This window comes from Heliangelus exortis, unplaced genomic scaffold, assembly GCF_036169615.1.
Source record: "Heliangelus exortis unplaced genomic scaffold, bHelExo1.hap1 Scaffold_81, whole genome shotgun sequence".
NCBI classification, from domain to species: domain Eukaryota; kingdom Metazoa; phylum Chordata; class Aves; order Apodiformes; family Trochilidae; genus Heliangelus; species Heliangelus exortis.
Window position 1 is genome coordinate 38,079 of NW_027285997.1, and position 14,796 is coordinate 52,874.

The following is a 14,796-nucleotide window of genomic DNA, read 5'->3' on the forward strand; positions in this document are numbered from 1 at the left end:
CTCTTTCCCTCTCGGGGCCGCTCTTTCTTTCCTTTCCTTTCCGTCTCGATGGTTGTTGCGGGGCCTCCTTCCCCTCCCGCCCTGTTGCGGGAGTTCTGGGGCCCGCACGAGGCCGCTCGGTACCGGGGAGGCCCCGGGGGGGCCCTGAGGCGTCACGAGACCCCCGGGACCCCCCCTCATTTTTGGCTCCGGCGCGCGGCTGAGGTGAGGGGAGGGGGGGGGGGGGATTTTTTGGGCTTATTTTGAGGGTTTTTGGGTTTTTTTGGGTTTCCTGATTTTTGAGGCCTCGCTGTGTTTCCCCCCCTCCCCCCGCAGCGCGCGCTGCTGCCTCAGGGATTCCCCGAAAGCGTCAGCGGAGACTACGGAGAATACCAGAGCTGGGATGGGGTGCAGGTGGGACTGGGAGGCACTGGGAGGGACTGGGAGGGGATTGGGAGGCACTGGGAGGGACTGGGAGGGACTGGGAGGGGATTGGGAGGGGTTGGGAAGGGGTTGGGGGGGATTGGGAGGGACTGGGAGGGGATTGGGGGGGACTGGGAGGGACTGGGAGGGACTGGGAGGGGATTGGGGGGGACTGGGAGGGACTGGGAGGGACTGGGAGGGGATTGGGGGGAACTGGGAGGATTGGGATGGACTGGGAGGGGATTGGGGGGAACTGGGAGGGACTGGGAGGGGATTGGGAGGGGGCTGGGAGGGACTGGGAGGGGATTGGGAGGGACTGGGAGGGACTGGGAGGGACTGGGAGGGGATTGGGGGGAACTGGGAGGGACTGGGAGGGGATTGGGAGGGGGCTGGGAGGGACTGGGAGGGGATTGGGAGGGACTGGGAGGGACTGGGAGGGATTGGGAGGGGATTGGGGGGAACTGGGAGGGACTGGGATGGGATTGGGAGGGACTGGGAGGGGATTGGGGGAGACTGGGAGGGACTGGGAGGGGATTGGGGGGAACTGGAAGGGGACTGGGAGGGACTGGGAGGGACTGGGAGGAGATTAGAGGGCACTGGCAGAGACTGGTTTATACTGGGAGGGACTGGGAGGGGATTGGAAGGAATTGGGAGGAACTGGGAGGGGATTGAGGGGAACTGGGAGGGATTGGGATGGACTGGGAGGGACTGGGAGGAGATTGGGGGGGACTGGGAGGGACTGGGAGGGGACTGGAAGGAGTGGGAGGGACTGGGAGGGGATTGGGGGGGACTGGGAGGGACTGGGAGGGACTGGAAGGGATTGGGGGTGACTGGAAGGGACTGGGAGGGGATTGAGGGGAACTGGGAGGGACTGGGAGGGACTGGGAGGGGGTTGGAAGGGATTGAGAAGGGGTTGGGGGGGACTGGTTTATACTGGGAGAGATTGGGGGGGACTGGGAGGGAACTGGGAAGGACTGGGAGGGGATTGGGAGGGACTGGGAAGGGATTGGGAAGGGGTTGGGGGGGACTGGTTTATACTGGGAGAGATTGGGGGGGACTGGGAGGGGATTGGGAGGGAACTGGGAGGGACTGGGAGGGGACTGGGAGTGACTGGGAGCACTGGGAGGGACTGGGGGTTACTGGGAGGCAGTTCCCACTCCGTGCTTCTCCCTACTGGTTTCTACTGGTTTCTACTGGTCAGCCTCTCTTCAACACCCGGGGGGGCTGAGGGTTACTGGGAGGATACTGGGGGGCACTGGGAGGCAATTACCACCCTGTACCACTCCATACTGGTTTATACTGGTCTATACTGGGCTATACTGGTTTATACTGGTTTATACTGGTTTATACTGGTTTGTACTGGTTTCCAGGCCCTCTGCAGCACTCTCCTGGGGGCCCTTTCCACCAGGGCCCTCCTGGAGGCCGTGGGGGTTGGGGACAGCACGGCCACTGCCACCGGGGCCACCCTCACCTGGGTGCTGCGGGGTGAGACCCAAAATCCTCCTTTTTCACCCCAAAAATTTGTCCCCAAAAATCCCTTTTTTTTCACCCCAAAAATCCCCTTTTTTCCCCCAAAAAATCCCCTTTTTTCCCCCAAAATCCTCCCTTTCCCCCCCAAAATCCCCCCCCCTCCCCTTTAAACCCCCAAAATCCCCAGAATTCACCCCAAAAAATTTGTCCCAAAATTCTCATTTTTCACCCTAAAAATTTTTTCCCAAAATTCCCTTTTTTTCACCCAAAAATCCCCTTTTTTCCCCCAAAAAATCCCCTTTTTTCCCCCAAAATCCTCCCTTTCCACCCCAAAATCCCCCCCTTCCCCTTTAAACCCCCAAAATCCCTGGAATTCACCCCAAAAAATTAGACCCAAAATCCTCATTTTTCACCCCAAAATTTTGTCCCCAAAATCCCCTTTTTTCCCCCCAAAAATCCCCTTTTTTTTCCCCCAAAATCCTCCCTTTCCCCCCCAAAATCCCCACCCCTCCCCCTTAAACCCCCAAAATCCCCAGAATTCACCCCAAAAAATTTGTCCCAAAATCCTCATTTTTCACCCCAAAAGTTTTTTCCCAAAAATCCCTTTTTTTTCACCCCAAAATCCCCTTTTTTCCCCCCAAAAAATCCCCTTTTTTCCCCCAAAATCCTCCCTTTCCACCCCAAAATCCCCCCCCCTCCCCTTTAAACCCCCAAAATCCCCAGAATTCACCCCAAAAAATTTGTCCCAAAATTCTCATTTTTCACCCCAAAAATTTTTTCCCAAAATCCCCTTTTTTTTCACCCCCAAAATCCCCTTTTTCCCCCCAAAAATCCCCTTTTTTTCCCCCAAAATCCTCCCTTTCCACCCCAAAATCCCCACCCCTCCCCTTTAAACCCCCAAAATCCCCAGAATTCACCCCAAAAAATTTGTCCCAAAATCCTCCTTTTTCACCCCAAAAATTTTTCCCAAAAATCCCTTTTTTTTCACCCCAAAATCCCCTTTTTTCCCCCCAAAATTCCCCTTTTTTCCCCAAAATCCTCCCTTTCCACCCCAAAATCCCCCCCTTCCCCTTTAAACCCCCAAAATCCCTGGAATTCACCCCAAAAAATTTGTCCCAAAATCCCCATTTTTCACCCCAAAATTTTGTCCCAGAAATCCCTTTTTTTCACCCCCAAAATCCCCTTTTTTCCCCCAAAATCCTCCCTTTCCCCCCCAAAATCCCCACCCCTCCCCCTTAAACCCCCAAAATCCCCAGAATTCACCCCAAAAAATTTGTCCCAAAATCCTCATTTTTCACCCCAAAATCTTTTTTCCCAAAATCCCCTTTTTTTGCCCCAAAATTCCTTCCTGACCCAAATCTTGGGGTTTTTCCCCCAGATGGGGTGGGGATGGTGACCAGGATCACCTTCACCTGGCTGCAGGGGTGAGACTGGGAGGCACTGGGAGGCACTGGGAGGGGATTGGGGGGGACTGGGAGGGGATTGGGAGGAACTGGGAGGGACTGGGAAGGGATTGAGGGGATACTGGGTTGCACTGGTTTATACTGGGAGGGACTGGGAGGACATTGGGAGCGAGTGGGAGGGGACTGGGAGGGGATTGGGAGGAACTGGGAGGGACTGGGAGGGGATTGGGGGGGACTGGGAGGGACTGGGAGAGACTGGGAGGGGACTGGGAGGGACTGGGAGGGACTGGGAGGGGATTGGGAGGGACTGGGAGGGACTGGGAGAGGATTGGGGGGAACTGGGAGGGACTGGGAAGGGACTGGGAGGGGATTGGGAGGAACTGGGAGGGACTGGGAGGGGATTGGGAGGAACTGGGAGGGACTGGGAGGGGACTGGGAGGGGATTGGGAGGGGATTGGGAGGGACTGGGAGGGGACTGGGAGGGACTGGGGGGGATTGGGAGGGAACTGGGAGGAACTGGGAAGGGATTGAGGGGATACTGGGTTGCACTGGTTTATACTGGAAGGGACTGGGAGGGGATTGGGAAGGACTGGGAGGGACTGGGAGGGGATTGGGAGGAACTGGGAGGGGATTGGGGGGGACTGGGAGGGGATTGGGGGAAACTGGGAGGGACTGGGAAGGACTGGGAGGGGATTGGGAGGGACTGGGAGGGGACTGGGAGGGACTGGGAGGGGATTGGGAGGGACTGGGAGGGGAATGGGAGGGGATTGGGAGGGACTGGGAGGGGACTGGGAGGGGATTGGGAGGGACTGGGAGGGACTGGGAGGGGACTGGGAGGGGATTGGGGGGAACTGGGAGGGGCTGGGAAGGGATTGAGGGGATACTGGGTTGCACTGGTTTATACTGGGAGAGGGGATTGAGGGGATACTGGGTTGCACTGGTTTATACTGGAAGGGACTGGGAAGGAGTGGGAGAGGATTGGGAGGGCTGGGGGAGGGGGGACTGGGAGGGGAGTGGGAGGGACTGGGAGGGACTGGGAGAGGATTGGGGGGAACTGGGAGGGACTGGGAAGGGACTGGGAGGGGATTGGGAGGAACTGGGAGGACTGGGAGGGACTGGGAGGGGATTGGGAGGAACTGGGAGGAACTGGGAGGGGACTGGGAGGGACTGGGAGGGGATTGGGGGGAACTGGGAGGGACTGGGAGGGGATTGGGGGAACTGGGAGGGGATTGGGAGGGACTGGGAGTGACTGGGAGGGATTGGGAGGTTACTGGAGGGGATTGGGGGGAACTGGGAGGGGACTGGGAAGGACTGGGAGGGGATTGGGAGGGGACTGGGAGGGACTGGGAGGGGATTGGGGGGAACTGGGAGGGACTGGAAGGGGACTGGGAGGGGATTGGAGGGACTGGGAGGGACTGGGAGGGGACTGGGAGGAACTGGGAGGGACTGGGAGGGGACTGGGAGGGGATTGGGAGGGACTGGGAGGGACTGGGAGGGGACTGGGAGGAACTGGGAGGGACTGGGAGGGGATTGGGAGGGGATTGGGAGGGACTGGGAGGGGACTGGGAGGGACTGGGGGGATTGGGAGGGAACTGGGAGGAACTGGAAGGGATTGAGGGGATACTGGGTTGCACTGGTTTATACTGGAAGGGACTGGGAGGGGATTGGGAAGGACTGGGAGGGACTGGGAGGGGATTGGAGGAACTGGGAGGGGATTGGGGGGGACTGGGAGGGGATTGGGGAAACTGGGAGGGACTGGGAAGGACTGGGAGGGGATTGGGAGGGACTGGGAGGGACTGGGAGGGGACTGGAAGGGACTGGGAGGGACTGGGAGGGGACTGGGAAGGACTGGGAGGGGATTGGAGGGACTGGGAGGTACTGGGAGGGACTGGAGAGGATTGGGAGGAACTGGGAGGGACTGGGAAGGGATTGGGAGGGACTGGGAGGGACTGGAGGGGATTGGGGGGAACTGGGAGGGACTGGGAGGCGGGACAAGGGGCCTACTGGTCCATACTGGTCTATACTGGTCCATACTGGTTTCCCCCCCCAGGACCCGCCTGGACTGCGAGGCCAAGCAATGGCGGTGAGGCCACGCCCCCTTCCGAGACCACGCCCCCTCCAAAGCCCCGCCCCCTCCCTCAGACCCCACCCCCAAGCTCCACCCCCCCGAAGCTCCGCCCCTTTCTGAGGCCCCTCCCGAGGCTCCTTGAGGCTCCGCCCCTTCGCTTACGTGACCCCTCCTTGGCCCCGCCCCCCAGGCTGGCTGCTGACGTCATCAATGACGTGGCCTTCGTGCTGGAGCTGCTGGCTCCTGATTGGCCGAGAGCTCGCCCCGCCCTCCTGACCTGTGCGGCTGCGGCCAGGGTGAACTGGGAGGCACTGGGAGGGACTGGGAGGCACTGGAAGGGACTGGGGAGGGACTGGGAGGGACTGGGAGGGGACTGGGAGGGACTGGGAGGGACTGGGAGGGACTGGGAAGGTACTTGGAGGGAGTGGGAGGGGACTGGGAGGGACTGGGAAGGGACTGGGAGGGACTGGTTTATATTGGGAGGCACTGGGAAGGGTTTGGGGGGATACTGGGAGGGACTGGTTTATACTGGAGGCACTGGGAAGGGACTGGGAGGCACTGGGAGGGGACTGGGAGGGACTGGGAGGGGACTGGGAGGGACTGGGAAGGGACTTGGAGGGACTGGCTTATATTGGGAGGCACTGGGAAGGGACTGGGGGGATACTGGAGGGACTGGTTTATACTGGGAGGCACTGGGAAGGGACTGGGAGGCACTGGGAAGGGACTGGGAGGCACCGGTTTAATACTGGGAGTGGATTGGGAGGCACTGGGAGGGACTGGGAAGGGATTTGGGGGGTTACTGGAGGCACTGGTTTATACTGGGAGGGACTGAGAGGCACTGGTTTATACTGGGAGGATACTGGGAGGCACTGGAGGGACTGGGGGGATACTGGGAGGAACTGGTTTATACTGGGAGTGGATTGGGAGGGACTGGGAAGGGATTGGGAGGGTACTAGGAGGGACTGGTTTATACTGGGAGGTACTGGGAGGCACTGGGAGTGGACTGGGGTGATAGTGGGAGGAACTGGTTGGACTGGAGGGGACTGGGGGATACTGGGAGGCACTGGTTTATACTGGGAGTGGACTGGGAGGCACTGGGAGGACTGGGAAGGGATTGGGTGGGTACTGGGAGGGACTGGTTTATACTGGGAGGGGACTGAGAAGGGACTAGGAGGGACTGGGAGGCACTGGTTTATACTGGGAGGGACCAGGAAGGCCTTTGGCTGCTACTGGTCTGTACTGGTTTATACTGGGAGGCACCGGGGTTTCCAGCAGCGCCATCAGGGTGGTTACTGGTTTATACTGGTTTATACTGGTGTCCCCAGTGGGGGGTGGGGGTGCCACCCGGGTGGCTCTGGGGCTTTACTGGTTTATACTGGTGGCCTCTGGGCATGGTGGGGGTCGATAGCGGTTCTTAGGGGGGCCATACTGGTTTATACTGGTTCATACTGGTTTATACTGGTTTGTACTGGTGTCCCAGTGCGTGGTGGCGTGGCGGGCGGGGGCCACCCGGGCGGCCCTGGCCGTGCACCAGGCCCGGAGGGACAACATGGCCGACGTGGCCGCCAAGGACAGCAGCCAGGTGGCCTTACTGGTTTATACTGGTTTATACTGGTTTATACTGTTTGGGCTGGTTTGGGCTGGGAAAGTGCCAGGGAAGGCTGGGAAGGCAACTGGGAGGACTGGGAGGGGAAAAGAGGGGGGGTGGAGGGACTGGGAGGGACTGGGAGGCACTGGTTTATACATGGGAGGGTGACTGGGAGGGACTGGTTTATACTGGGAGGGGACTGGGATGGACTGGGATTAACTGAGGGAGGACTAGGAGGCATTGGGAGGGTGACTTAGGAGGCACTGGGAGGGACTGGGAGGGACTGGTTTTACTACTGGGAGGGGACTGGGATTAACTGGGAGGGACTGGGATGGACTGGGAGGGACTGGTTTATACTGGGAGGAGTGATTGGATGGACTGGTCTATACTGGGAGGGGACTGGGATTAACTGGGAGGGACTGGGGAGGGTGTTGGGAGGGGAAAAGAGGGGGTGTGGGGAGACTGGGAGGGGACTGGGATGGACTGGAGAGACTGGTTTATACTGGGAGGGTGACTGGGAGGGACTGGGAGGCACTGGTTTATACTGGGAGGGGACTGGGATGGACTGAGGATTAACTGGAGGGCAACTGGGATGGACTGGGAGGGAGTGGTTTATACTGGGAGGGACTGGTTTATACTGGGAGGGGACTGGGATGGACTGGTCTGTACTGGTTTATACTGGTCAGTACTGGTTCATACTGGTTTGGTTTAGACCGTTACCGTTCCATTTTATACTGGTTTGTACTGGTGCGTGTCAGTATATCCTGGTTTCTACTGGTCTGTACTGGTCTGTACTGGTCTATACTGGTTTATAGTGGTCTATACTGGTTTATACTGGTTTATACTGGCTTGGTTTAGACCGCTTTATACTGGTTTGTACTGGTGCGTATCAGTACATCCTGGTTTCTTCTGGTCCATGCTGGTTTGTACTGGTCCGTACTGGTCCCTACTGGTCCATACTGGTCCGTACTGGTCCATACTGGTTTATACTGGCCTATACTGGTCTATACTGGTTCATACTGGCTTGGTTTAGACTGCTTTATACTGGTTTGTACTGGTGCGTGTCAGTACATCTTGGTTTCTTCTGGTCCATACTGGTTTGTACTGGTTCCTACTGGTCTGTACTGGTCCATACTGGTCCCTACTGGTCCCTACTGGTTCATACTGGTTTATACTGGTCTGTACTGGTCAGGAGACGCTGGTGAACGGGCTGGGGCTGCTCCTGGCGCTGCTGCTGCTGCCCCTGCTGGAACCAAGGGGGTGGTGAGAGGGGGCGGGGCCTCGAGGGGGGCGGGGCCTCGAGGGGGGCGGGGCCTGAAAGGGCGGAGCGAGAAGGGGGCGGGGCCTCGGGGTGGTGGCCAAGGGGGCGGGGCTTAAAGGGGCGGAGTCAACAGGGACAGAGCTTAAATGAGGGCTTGAAGGGGGAGGGGCTTGAAGGGGGCGGGGTCAAAAAGGGGCGGAGTAAAAAAGGGGCGGGGCTAAAGGGCTTTAGGGCCTTTTTGGGGTGGATTTGGGGGTTTTTGGGTAAATTTGGGGATTTTTTGAGGTAAATTGGGGGATTTTGGGGGGGGATTTGGGGGTTTTGGGGGGAATTTGGGGATTTTTGGAAGGAATTTGGGGATTTTTGAGGGAATTTGGGGATTTTTTCAGCTAAATTTGGGGATTTTGGGGGTGATTTGGGGCTTTTTGGGGGAAATTTGGGGATTTTTTGAGGTAACTTTGGGGATTTTTTGGGGGGATTTGGGGGTTTTTTGGGGGAATTTGGGGTTTTTTTGAGGTAAATTTGGGGATTTTTTGGGGGGGTTTTGGGGGGATTTGGGGGTTTTTGGGTAAATTTGGGATTTTGGGGGAATTTGGGGATTTTTTTTGATTTTGGGGGGAGTTTGGGGATTTTTGGAGGGATTTGGGGGGTTTTGGGTAAATTTGGGGATTTTGGGGATGAAATTGGGGATTTTGGAGGAAATTTGGGGATTTTGGGGGGAATTTGGGGATTTTTTTTTGATTTTGGGGGCAGTTTGGGGATTTTTTTTGAGGTAAATTTGGGGATTTTGGGGGGAATTTGGGGATTTTTTTTTGATTTTGGGGGGAGTTTGGGGATTTTTGGAGGGATTTGGGGGGTTTTGGGTAAATTTGGGGATTTTGGGGGGAATTTGGGGATTTTTGGCGGTAAATTTGATGATTTTTGGGGGGACTTGGGGATTTTTGGGGTTTTTTTTTTGAATTTGGGGGGTTTTGGGTAAATTTGGGGATTTTTGGGGAATTTGGGGGGAAATTGGGAGGAATTTGGGGATTTTTTGAGGTAAATTTGAGGATTTTGGGGGGAATTTGGGGATTTTGGGCCGAATTTCCGGTTTTTTGGGTCAAATTTTCAGTTTTTTGCCTCGAATTTTCGTTTTTTTGGGGTCAAATCCGCGTTTTTTGGGGGTTTTTCCCATTTTTTTGGGCCCCTCCCCCCCCCAGGGCGATGTGGGGCGTGGCCTCGCTGCTCGTGGCCGGTCACGTGGGTGCCAACATCCGGGCCATTGGGGCCCTGCGCTTGGAGATCCTGAACCGGCCCCGGCTCCGCCTGGCGCTGGGCGGGGCCCTGAGGGGGGCGGGGCCAACGGGAGGGGCGGGGACCACGCCCCTCCGTGTCCCCACCCCGGGTGACGTCAACCCCCGGGAGCCGCTGCTGCCAGGTGAGGCCACGCCCCCTCCCCCCCCCCCCGTTTTTCCCGCCTTCTGGTGACGTCATTGGGGGATTGGTGACGTCAGACGCGGTCCCACTCCCCAAAAAGGTTCCCGGAGCCGCCTGAAGCTGCATCTGGGAGCCCCCCTGAGCCTCCTGGTGACGACGTGAGGGGAAACTGAGGCACGGGGGGGAGGGGGGGATGGGGAAATTGGGGGAAAAGGGGAAACTGAGGGGAAAAATGGGGAAATTGAGGGAAAAATGGGGAAACTGAGGGAAAAAATGGGGAAACTGAGGTAAAATGTGGGAAATTGAGGGAAAAAATGGGGAAACTGAGGTAAAATGTGGGGAAATTGGGGCAAAATGGGGAAACTGAGGTAAAATATGGGGAACTTGAGGGGAAAATTGGGAAATTGTTGGGAAATGGGGAAACTGAGGGAAAAAATGGGGAAACTGAGGGAAAAAATGGGGAAACTGAGGGAAAATATGGGAAGCTGAGGTAAAATATGGGGAAACTGAGGAAAAAATGGGGGAAATTGGGAGAAAAAATGGGGAAACAGGTAAAATATGGGGAAACTGAGATAAAAAAGGGGAAATTGGGAGAAAAACTGGAAATTGAGGGAAAAAATGGGGAAACTGAGGGAAAATATGGGGAAATTGAGGGGAAAATTGGGAAACTGAGGTAAAATATGGGGAAATTGAGGTAAAATATGGGGAAATTGTTGGGAAAATGGGGAAACTGAGGTAAAATATGGGGAAATTGGGGAAAAAATGGGGAAACTGAGGGAAAATATAGGGAAATTGAGGGGAAAACGGGGAAATTGTTGGGAAAATGGGGAAACTGAGGGAAAAAATGGGGAAATAGGAGGGAAAATGGGGAAATTGAGGCAAAAATGGGGAAATTGGGGGAAAAAACAGGGAAATTGAGGGAATAATGGGGAAACTGAGGGAAAATATGGGGAAATTGGGGGGAAAATGGGGAAATTGAGGGGAAAGTGGGGAAACGGAGGGAAAAAATGGGGAAACTGAGGAAAAATGGGGAAATTGAGGTAAAATATGGGGAAATTGAGGGGAAAGTGGGGAAATTGGGAGAAAAAATGGGAAAACTGAGGGAAAAAAAGGGGAAACAGGTAAAATATGGGGAAATTGAGGTAAAATATGGGGAAATTGAGGGGAAAGTGGGGAAACTGAGGTAAAATAGGGGGAAATTGGGGGGAAAATGGGGAAACTGAGGCACAAAGTGGGGAAACTGAGTCCCGGGGTCCCTCTCCTGGGGTCTTTTCCTCCCCTCCCCCCCAGGGAAGCAGAATTCCAGAAAGCTCTGGAATGTGGGACCAGGGATTACATCATCATCCTGCGACCTGAGAGAGGTGAGGGGAAACTGAGGCACGGGGGGAAACTGAGGCACAAAGAGGGGAAACTGAGGCACAGGGGGGGAAACTGAGGCACAAAGAGGGGAAACTGAGGCACAGGGGGGGAAACTGAGGCACGGGGGGAAACTGAGGCACAAAGGGGGGAAACTGAGGCACAGGGGGGGAAACTGAGGCACAAAGAGGGGAAACTGAGGCACGGGGGGGAAACTGAGGCACAGGGGGGGAAACTGAGGCACAAAGAGGGGAAACTGAGGCACAGGGGGGAAACTGAGGCACGGGGGGAAACTGAGGCACGGGGGGAAACTGAGGCACAAAGAGGGGAAACTGAGGCACAGGAGGGGAAACTGAGGCACAAAGTGGGGAAACTGAGGCACAAAGGGGGGAAACTGAGGCACAGGGGGGAAACTGAGGCACAAAGTGGGGAAACTGAGGCACAAAGGGGGGAAACTGAGGCACAGGGGGGAAACTGAGGCACAAAGTGGGGAAACTGAGGCACAAAGGGGGGAAACTGAGGCACGGGATGGGGAAACTGAGGCAGGGGGGGGTCTGAGCTGATTTTTTTGGGGTGCCCCCCAGGGTGGGTGGGGGTTGGTTTGAGGAGGGGGTGCCCCCCCCAGACCCCCCTCCTGGCCTGTTCCCACGCTCTGCTCCTGGAGGAGCTGCTGGGCCCCGAGCTGCCCAGGGGGGCACCCATGGGTGCTGCTCTCAGGACCCTGCAGAGGAGGCTCCGGAGCTGCCGTGAGGATCTGGGGGGGATTTTTGGGGTCCCTGGGGGGGATTTGGGATCCCTGGGGGGGATTTCTTGGGGGGATTTGGGGTCCTTGGGGGGGTTTTGGGGTCCCTGAGGGGATTTGGGGGTCTCTGGGGGGATTTTTAGGGGGGTTTGGGGGTCCCTGGGGGGGATTTGGGGTCCTTGGGGAGATTTTTAGGGTCTTGGGGGGATTTGGGGTCCTTGGGGGGGATTTGGGGTCCTTGAGGGGGGTTTTGGGGGGGGATTTGGGGTCCCTGGGGAGGATTTTTAGGGTCTTGGGGGGATTTTTGGGGGGATTTGGGGTCCCTGATGGGATTTGGGGCGGGATTTGGGGTCCTTGGGGGGACTTAGGGGGGATTTGGGGTCCTTGGAGGGGGATTTCTGGGGGATTTTGGGGTCCTGGGGTGGATTGGGGGGGGGTCTGGGGGGAATTTGGGGTCCCGGGGGGATTTGGGTCCCTGGGGGGGATTTGGGGGGGATTTTGGGGTCCCTGGGGAGGGTTCGGGGGGGGATTTGGGGTCCCTGGGGTGGATTTGGGGTCCCTGGGGGGTTTTGGGGGGGATTTGGGGTCCCTGGGGAGGATTTTTAGGGTCTTGGGGGGGATTTGGGGATCCCTGGGGGGGATTTCTGGGGGGATTTGGGGTCCCTGGGGGGGTGTTGGGGTCCTTGGGGGGTTTTTGGGGGGATTTGGGGTCCCTGGGGTTATTTTTAGGGTCCCTGGGGGGGATTTGGGGGTCCTGGGAGGATTTTTGGGGTCCTTGAAGGGGTTTTGGGGGGGATTTGGGGTCCCTGGGGTTATTTTTAGGGTCTTGGGGGGATTTGGGGTCCCTGGGGGGAGTTTGGGGTCCTTGGGGGATTTTTAGGGTCTTGGGGGGGATTTGGGGATCCCTGGGGGGGATTTCTGGGGGGATTTGGGGTCCTTGGGGGGGTTTTGGGTCCCTGAGGGGATTTGGGGTCTCTGGGGGATTTTTAGGGGGGTTTGGGGGTCCCTGGGGGGATTTGGGGTCCTTGGGGAGATTTTTCGGGTCTTGGGGGGGATTTGGGGGTCCTTGGGGAGATTTTTAGGGTCTTGGGGGGATTTGGGGTCCTTGGGGGGATTTGGGGTCCTTGAGGGGGGTTTTGGGGGGGATTTGGGGTCCCTGGGGAGGATTTTTAGGGTCTTGGGGGGGATTTTTGGGGTCCTTGGGGGGGATTTCTGGGGGGATTTGGGGTCCCTGATGGGATTTGGGGCGGGATTTGGGGTCCTTGGGGGACTTAGGGGGGATTTGGGGTCCTTGGAGGGGGATTTCTGGGGGGATTTTGGGGTCCTGGGGTGGATTGGGGGGGGGTCTGGGGGGGAATTTGGGGTCCCGGGGGGGATTTGGGGTCCTTGGGGGGATTTTGGGGTCCCTGGGGGGATTTGGGTCCCTGGGGGGGATTTGGGGGGGATTTTGGGGTCCCTGGGGTGGATTTGGGGTCCCTGGGGGGTTTTGGGGGGGATTTGGGGTCCCTGGGGAGGATTTTTAGGGTCTTGGGGGGGATTTGGGATCCCTGGGGGGGATTTCTGGGGGGATTTTGGGGTCCCTGGGGGGGTTTGGGGTCCTTGGGGGGATTTTTAGGGTCTTGGGGGGGGGTTTGGGGGTCCTGGGGTGGATTGGGGGGGGATCTGGGGGGAATTTTGGGGTCCTTGGGGGGGCTTTGGGGGGGATTTGGGGTCCTTTGGGGGGATTTGGGGTCCCTGGGAGGATTTGGGGGTCTCTGGGGGGGTTTTGGGGGGGATTTGGGGTCCCTGGGGTTTTTTTGGGGTCCCTGGTGGGGATTTGGGGGTCCCTGGGGGGATTTCTGGGGGGATTTGGGGTCCTTGGGGGGGGTTTGGGGTCCCTGAGGGGATTTGGGGGTCTCTGGGGGGATTTTTAGGGGGGATTTGGGGTCCCTGGGGGGGTCCCTGGGGGGGGTTTGGGGCCCTTGGGGGGATTTTTAGGGTCTTGGGGGGATTTGGGGTCCCTGAGGGGGCTTTGGGGGGATTTTTGGGGTCCCTGGGAGGATTTTTGGGGTCTGGGGGGAGGGATTTGGGGTCCGGGGTTGATTTTTGGGGTGATTTGATGCGATTTGGGGTCCTTTTTCCCCCCCGCAGCCCCCGGCTCGGTGCCTTGGGAGGTTTTGGCCGAGAGCTCCCGGGTGTGGCGCACGCTGGGCCCCGCCTTCCTGCGCGGTATGTCGCGACATAGCCGGGCGTGTCGCGACGCGTCGTGACTCCCGTCGCCTCTTCACACCCCCAGGCACCCCCTTTGCTTCCGGGCCGTCTCGTGTCGCGATATATCGTTACGCGTCGCGACCTATCGCGACGTATCGCGACGCGTCGGGGCTTCCGTCACCTCTCCCAGGCTCCCCTGGGGCCTCCACGCTGTGGTGGTACCCGCCATGTCGCGATATGTCGCGATACGTCACTATATGTCGCGATAGTTTGCGATATGTCACGATAGTTTGCGATATGTCGCGATATTTTACGATATATTTTGGTATTTTGTGACATATCGCGATACTTTGCAATATATCGTGATACTTTGCGATATATCGCGACATGTCGCCCCCTCTCCCTCCCCCCCCAGGGCTGGAGGCTGCCGGATGGGAGACAACGCGTCACCTCCTGGCGCCCGAGGAGTGGCAGCTGGAGTGGGCGGAGCCTATCGCGATAAACCCCGCCCCCTCCTCCCGGAAAAAGACCAAATAGAGGGGAAAAAAACCCAAAGAAAAAAACCCCACAACCCAAAAACCCCGAAATTTGGGGCGTTTTCAAAAATGTGAAGTTTCGCGTGGTGATTTCGGGGGGAATTTTGGGGCTTTTTTGGGGGGATTTTGGGGGAAATTTTGGGGGGATTTGGGTGGGTTTTGGGGTTTTTTTGGGGGGGGCTGTAGGGATTTTTGGGATTTTTGAGGGGATTTTTTTGGGTTTTTTTTGGGGGGTTTTTGGGGGAATTTGGGGAGGTTTTGGGATTTTTTGGGGGGGTTGTAGGGGATTTTTTGGGGGGATTTTTGAGGGTTTTTTGGGGGTTTTTTTGGGGAAATTTGGGGGATTTGGGTGGGTTTTGGGTTA

At 57.6% G+C, this 14,796-nt stretch overlaps 1 protein-coding gene across 2 annotated transcripts; it reads left to right on the forward strand.

The window, feature by feature from the left end:
• Positions 1-33: 33 nt before the first annotated feature.
• Positions 34-14,502, forward strand: RUSF1 (RUS family member 1). 2 transcript variants are annotated; one of them, XM_071732801.1, is made up of 14 exons: positions 34-204; positions 316-393; positions 1,773-1,887; positions 3,251-3,296; positions 5,326-5,358; positions 5,534-5,639; positions 6,824-6,925; positions 8,124-8,194; positions 9,392-9,609; positions 9,709-9,766; positions 10,899-10,969; positions 11,549-11,710; positions 13,837-13,914; positions 14,312-14,502. In XM_071732801.1, exons 1-14 carry the CDS (start codon positions 49-51, stop codon positions 14,431-14,433), a joined length of 1,416 nt encoding a protein of 471 aa, XP_071588902.1. In that variant the 5' UTR covers positions 34-48; the 3' UTR covers positions 14,434-14,502. The 2 variants fall into 2 exon arrangements, with proteins under 2 accessions (XP_071588902.1, XP_071588903.1); XM_071732802.1 differs by lacking the exon at positions 11,549-11,710.
• Positions 14,503-14,796: the final 294 nt, after the last annotated feature.

Coding starts and splice junctions, on each gene's coding strand:
- RUSF1 (XM_071732801.1), top strand. CDS start 49: ATGGTTGTTGCGGGGCCTCCTTCCCCTCCCGCCCTGTTGCGGGAGTTC. Junction 394..1,772: donor AGAGCTGGGATGGGGTGCAG/GTGGGACTGGGA, acceptor ACTGGTTTCCAG/GCCCTCTGCAGCACTCTCCT. Junction 3,297..5,325: donor ACCTTCACCTGGCTGCAGGG/GTGAGACTGGGA, acceptor TTCCCCCCCCAG/GACCCGCCTGGACTGCGAGG.